The sequence below is a fragment of the Macrobrachium nipponense genome, chromosome 1 (assembly GCF_015104395.2).
Source record: "Macrobrachium nipponense isolate FS-2020 chromosome 1, ASM1510439v2, whole genome shotgun sequence".
Classification (NCBI taxonomy): Eukaryota; Metazoa; Arthropoda; class Malacostraca; order Decapoda; family Palaemonidae; genus Macrobrachium; species Macrobrachium nipponense.
In genome coordinates this window covers 40,339,452-40,346,951 of record NC_087200.1, presented here as the reverse complement: position 1 = coordinate 40,346,951, position 7,500 = coordinate 40,339,452, and the positions used below count along the sequence as shown (strand labels likewise).

At 33.9% G+C, this 7,500-nt stretch overlaps 1 protein-coding gene across 1 annotated transcript in view; it reads left to right on the top strand.

Moving 5' to 3' along the window:
• Positions 1 to 7,500, top strand: part of LOC135218747 (G8 domain-containing protein DDB_G0286311-like) — a 30,900-nt gene that overhangs the window by 8,749 nt on the left and 14,651 nt on the right. The window contains exon 4 of the mRNA XM_064255197.1: positions 3,490 to 3,576. Coding sequence (XP_064111267.1) covers positions 3,490 to 3,576 — 87 coding nt within the window. The remainder of the gene's footprint in view (positions 1 to 3,489; positions 3,577 to 7,500) is intronic.

Genomic DNA, 7,500 nt, shown 5'->3' with positions numbered 1-7,500 from the left:
TAAATATTAGTACAGACGTTGTTTGCACCACTCCTACTGCCCAGGTTGTCTCTCTTTCTCCTGCCCAGGCACTGGAAGGAAGAACCCCCATTGCAGGTGCCGATGCAGAAGTTTTGGACGAGGGATCAGCCGAACACACAGAGGAGGTAGTTCAACCACGACGATCGGCTCGTCTTTTGGCCAGACATTTGAACCAGGGAATAACATGATTGAGATAGTTTGTTTGGTTGTTATCTCCCTTGGAGACGTTTCCAGAGTCCTGCCTGTCCTTCGTAACTTTTTTGTATATATTTTTTGAAAAGAAAAATAGGTACGGCTGATGAGGTCTACTGATCAAGTAGACGAAAGCTCCCGTATTTTATGTATTTTTAATACATATTTTACATAAATGTGGACTTTGATTACTTCAAGATATTCCAGTCACGTTATGGTGATTTATATATATATATATATATATATATATATATATATATATATATATATATATATATATATACATTCATAACTTCAGGAAAGCCGAAGACACATGAAGAGTTAAAAGGGTTTATTCGCTAAGAAACGTTTCGCACAAGGAACTTTGTGCATCATCAGTCTGTTAAAAATAAAAGTACATTTTAAATTAATAAAAGCAAAATACAAATAAAAATTACAATCTAAAATTTTAAATTTAGAAATTATACTTAAGAATTAGCATAATTCAAAGTTAAAAGTGAAATAAGAACATTAAAAGTGAAATAAGAACATTAAAAGTGAAATAAGAACATTAAAACACGACTACTAAAACACCAACCATTCGCTTAGAAAGGAGGAGAGAGAATGACTAGAAATGAAATTGAGGTCAGAAAGAAGACTATGCCAGGTATAGCGGAGACGATGAATTACCGCTATTCAATGAGGGAACAAGTCTTTTGATAAATAATGACTCGAGTGTTGTTAAATACTCAGAGTCCTTATTGTATATGTATTTAACAACACTCGAGTCATTATTTATCAAAAGACTTGTTCCCTCATTGAATAGCGGTAATTCATCGTCTCCGCTATACCTGGCATAGTCTTCTTTCTGACCTCAATTTCATTTCTAGTCATTCTCTCTCCTCCTTTCTAAGCGAATGGTTGGTGTTTTAGTAGTCGTGTTTTAATGTTCTTATTTCACTTTTAATGTTCTTATTTCACTTTTAATGTTCTTATTTCACTTTTAACTTTGAATTATGCTAATTCTTAAGTTATAATTTCTAAATTTAAAATTTTAGATTGTAATTTTTATTTGTATTTTGCTTTTATTAATTTAAAATGTACTTTTATTTTTAACAGACTGATGATGCACAAAGTTCCTTGTGCGAAACGTTTCTTAGCGAATAAACCCTTTTAACTCTTCATGTGTCTTCGGCTTTCCTGAAGTTATGAATGTATATGGAAGTTCCTGCATATCCTATATATATTACATATATATATAAATTTATTTTATTTTATAAATATATATATATATATCTATATATATATATCTATATATATAGAATACTATATTATATATATATATATACTATATGTATATCTATCTATCTATATATATATATATATATATATATATATATATATATATATATATTATATATATATTCTATATATATCTATATATATATATAGATAAGATAGATAGATAGATATACATATATATATATATATATATAATATATATATATATATATATAAATATATATATATATATTTATACACACCCACACACATATATATATATCATATATATATATTATATATATATATATATAATATTATATATATGGTGAAAGTCGTTGGAAACATGCGATGATAGTTGCAGATGTCCCGCTGTTTCATTAATGAACCAAGGGACCTAAATCTTGACTAATTTCATCCTTACTTATTTCAAGACATTTGCTAGAGGACTGAAACATATGATAATATACACACGATCATAAATAGTTCCTAAAAAGGATTCCAATCTGACAGGTGAAAGAGTAGTAAATTCAGTCATGAAGTAATAAATCTTGTTTTTTTTTTTTTTTAAAGCAGGTGGAAACTCAGCTTTGCTTATTCTTTCGAACCTATATTTTACACATTCCTCTTAAAATGAATGACCGGAGTTTATACATTCCTAGGCTGATATTCATATTCCCACAAAGTCTTTCTTTTTTAAAATTATTGTTGCCGTTCAGAAAGGGAACTCCACTCGTATGGAACAAAATGCAAGGACCATTGGCTTGAAATTCAAGCTTCCAAATAATGGGGCGTTCGTTTAAAAGAAGTTACAGAAGATAATAAGAAACAAAGAAAGAAGAGATCAGTTTTTGGAACAATATAAATTAACAAATTAACAACTAGACATAAATGTAAATAATTTATGCTGGATGCATTTATATTACTCTCTAAGATATTAGAATAAACCACTTATAGCACCTGTCAAACGGATAGCATGACATTCTGCTCACAAAATTATAGAGTTCTCTTGTGTACATCATATAGTAGTTTTTATGCCCTTGTGTTCTCTTTCCCAGTGACTTTCCAGTCTGACTATTTCAGAATATGTCGCTTAACTTACATGGGAATTGATACACTTATTCTTGAGCGTTGTCGGAATAGTTCGTTGTATATGCTTTTTACAAAATTGTTATCGTTCTTAACTGTGACATTAATTGTAAAATTCTTTAGTATTAGTGCAAAAGAATACAGTCATTTATTCTGGATTCCTATATTGTTCGTTCTTCTAATCTTATGAACATAGTCTGGCAATGGATGTAATTATAAAGACCTGGCCTTTTTTCAAACTGTGGAAATTTGTCAGTTTAACTATTGAAAAGAACCATCACCGTTTCGGCATGATTTTCGGGGATTCATTGATCTTAAAACCATAAAATTATTAATTAGGCACATGGAATTTAAATGTTAGAATTTTTGAGAATCTTAAGATCATAGCTCTGTGCATGAATCTAAAGCAAATCACGCACCAGTAATCTACAGGAGAATTATTCAAAAACTTTCTTTATGGTTTTTACATATTGGGAAGAAATTTAGATCTTTATTATATTCACTTTTCATTTTTATACCGTTCAAATCTATTTGCAAAATCATCATTTGACGAGTACTTTAAACCATAGAACTCAAAGCTCCCTTTCAGGGCAAGAACCATAAACGATAAAAAAAGAAATATCCATGAACATCATTTTATCCAAGTGATAGACAGTGCTATATTTATTGTAATAGTACGGACATCTTAAAAATACATACCTATATTAAGATTCTAATCTTTATATATATATATATATATATATATATATATATATATATATATATATATATATATATATTGTATATCGTAGTATTCTGTTCTTAAAGTACGTGAAGTATATGGTAATATTCTCATCTTAAAAGTGCAGGAAGAAATATAGTCATATTCTCTTAAACGTATATATAGGAATATTCTGATCTTAAAAGTATATCCTTTTCATCTTTCAGCTCAGCTGACTTGTACTTTCAGCCACGATGAGGTGTTCGTGGGAAATCTGAACAGGAACTATGATTCCAATACCTGGATCTTTAAAGGTAAGTTCATATACAGATTTTCTTCCGGAAATGTGTCAGTGGTCCAAGAAGAAAGTAAACTAATTATTAACTTAAGTCTGGCAATGAAAACAACCTCGTGTTAACTTGAATCATATAGACTGATGAGATTTGTAAATCAGTTAACACAGATGAATAGTATATTAATTCAGAAAATATCTGAATTAATAGACTATTCAGCAGCCATACCTTACTTCATGTAATATAGAGCATAGATATAGAGGGGAGAGATTGGACAGTCACATGACTGTTGCATGTAAGTAACGCACTGTTGCTATGTGTTGATTCCCTGTATGGTTGTGGCAGCAACTGCGCAGACCATCACCAATAAGGCCACCTTTGGCACCCAGTGCTGGGCCATGAATGGTGTTCCATACAGAAAGAGGATCACAAGAGAACAAGGGATAACATTTCACAAGATAGTGACATTTTTTCATTCATGAAAACCTTTATAACTGTGTTGAGACAACCTCGAGTAAACATGTATTAGATCACAGTCAACTTGCCTTTTGAGCTAATAAAATCATGAATGTTGTAATAAGCTTTTTGGTAAAGCCAATTTTACTTTAGATTCATATAGCCTGATAAATTAGCATGTAGGGGTACTGTCATCAATCCATATAACCATGGTTATGTCTGACAACTTTCCCTAGTACAAGTACTACAATATACATTGTATCATGAAGCCTAGCCCTTGGTCTGCTGCAGTTTTAAGTGTTAATGAAGTGTTATACTGCTATTCACCATGTTATCAATAAGTTCTCAAATCTCCTTGTATGCAGAGGACTCGGCAGTATTTGATCTGCCAGAACACTTAAAAGTAGTAGGCTATTCTTCAATTTTACCATTATTATTTATACCCTAAAGGATATTTCAAATTTATAGTACATTACAGTTTTAAAAGTAAACTTTATCAACTAGCTAGTCTACATGCAAGTAAACTTTACCAACTAGCTAGTCTACCAGAGTTAATCATCGAATAACCAAAGGTAGCCTACCATAGCTTAACCTTAGCTTAGCAAAGGTAGCTTAACTTGGCATAACATTCAAGACAGCTATCTTTTTATATCTGTCCCTCTCCGCAGACTATGAAATACAGATCAAGTCTTGGATAGTTATGAAAGTCTAAGTTATTCCTACAGGTTAGCATAACTTAAGCTGTACAATGTACATAAGTATGCTGAATTATAGGCCCATAATCACAAGTGTATGTATATGAATTAATGCAGATTGTAATTACAATTATACCATCGAAGATGGTGATCTGAAGATTCTGGAGAAGTTTGTGATCCTCATGTATTAGACGTCAAGCACTGTAGACAATGTGATTGAGGCCAGACTTGAATTGTTTGCCAGAAAGCCATCCCTCCAACCAGAGCAGCTATGCCTCAACAAACCAAACGTTCAGCATATCAGGCAGGTTGTGTAAAGGGTCAGGCAATTCTGTACTCGTCAGACTGGAAAGTCGTCTGAACAGCCAACTCCCCCATTGCAAAGAGTTGTAAGCAGCTTACAAAATGTGTCTGCAAGTCTGGTTGCTGTGACAAGTGCTTACATGCAGAACTTTCTGTAGCTGCAAATGGGAGGTGTAATCATTATGTGAGGTGCAATCATTATGTGAGGTGTAACTATAACGTTGCAAATGATGTTTCGATAAATCTGAAGGTGAATTTCATCACACTAAAGGGTGACACCGTGCATCTTTAAAATCCTGCATTCATTTCAGGCTTAAAAAAAGATATTGACAGAGTGCTCAAACACAGATAAGATACTTTGTTATCATACCATTATAGTCTTGTGCTTGTATATTTTTTTCAGTAGCATCTTCAAAATAATAATCAATAAGAATAATAATAATAATAATAAATAAATAATAAATATACTAATTAATTAATAATAATAATTAATAATAAAACTAATAATAATAATATAATAACAAGGGAGGAACTCAACGAGAAATACAAAGTACAAGAGAGGGGACTAAACAACACAATAGAAGATGTAAAACAGAGGCTTAAGGCCAAAGCACATAAGATCCAACGGTACATGAACAGGAATAAGGGATACCAACAGAACAAACTATTCGGAACCAACCAGAAAAGACTATACAGCCAACTAAGAGGGGAAGACACCACCAGAAATTCCTGAAGCCGAACCAAGTAAGAGACTCTGGGAAAACATATGGAGCAATCCGGTATCACACAACAAACATGCAACATGGCTCCAGGAAGTCAAGGAAGAAGAAACAGGGAGAATAAAACAAAGATTCACAGAGATCACGACAGACACAGTCAGACACCAACTAAAGAAAATGCCAAACTGGAAAGCCCCAGGTCCCGATGAAGTCCGTGGATACTGGCTCAAAAACTTCAAGACCCTACACCCACGAATAGCAGAACAACTCCAGCATTGTATCTCAAATCAACATGCACCCAAATGGATGACCACAGGAAGAACATTCTTAGTACAAAAAGACAAGAGTAAGGAAAATATAGCCAGTAACTACAGGCCTATCACCTGCCTACCAATAATGTGGAAGTTACTAACAGGTATCATCAGTGAAAGGCTATACAATTACCTAGAGGAGACAAACACCATCCCCCACCAAAAGAAAGGCTGCAGAAGGAAGTGTAAGGGCACAAAAGACTAGCTCCTGATAGACAAAATGGTAATGAAGAACAGTAGAAGAAGGAAAACCAACCTAAGCATGGCATGGATAGACTATAAGAAAGCCTTTGACATGATACCACACACATGGCTAATAGAATGCCTGAAAATATATGGGGCAGAGGAAAACACCATCAGCTTCCTCAAAAATACAATGCGCAACTGGAATACAATACTTACAAGCTCTGGAATAAGACTAGCAGAGGTTAATATCAGAAGAGGGATCTTCCAGGGCGACTCTCTGTTCCCACTACTCTCCGTAGTACAGAAGATGGATGCCGGGTACCAACTCAAGAAAAGAGGCAACAGAATCAACCATCTGATGTTCATGGACGACATCAAGCTGTATGGTAAGAGCATCAAGGAAATAGATACCTTAATCCAGACTGTAAGGATTGTATCTGGGGACATCAGGATGGAGTTTGGAATAGAAAAATGCGCCTTAGTCAACATACAAAAAGGCAAAGTAACGAGAACTGAAGGGATAAAGCTACCAGATGGGAGCACCATCAAACACATAGATGAGACAGGATACAAATACCTGGGAATAATGGAAGGAGGGGATATAAAACACCAACAGATGAAGGACACGATCAGGAAAGAATATATGCAGAGACTCAAGACGATACTCAAGTCAAAACTCAACGCCGGAAATATGATAAAAGCCATAAACACATGGGCAGTGCCAGTAATCAGATACAGCGCAGGAATAGAGGAATGGACGAAGGCAAAACTCCGCAGCATAGATCAGAAAACCAGGAATCATAGGACAATACACAAAGCACTACACTCAAGAGCAAATACGGACAGACTATACATAACACGAAAGGAAGGAGGGAGAGGACTACTAAGCATAGAGGACTGCGTCAACATCGAGAACAGAGCACTGGGGCAATATCTGAAAACCAGTGAAGACGAGTGGCTAAAGAGTGCATGGGAAGAAGGACTAATAAAAGTAGACGAAGACCCAGAAATATACAGAGATAGGACAATGACAGACAGAACAGAGGACTGGCCCAACAAGCCAATGCATGGACAATACATGAGACAGACTAAAGAACTAGCCAGCGATGACACATGGCAATGGCAAAATTATGCCGTGACAATTCTAAAAGATATTTTTTTATTTTTGCTGAGTATTTTTCTTTTCTATTATGAAGCCAGATACGATTTTCTGTTATCTATGTATATCTATGTTAGTTTATTAAATAATGTATTATAAATAAGCCTTTGTAAATA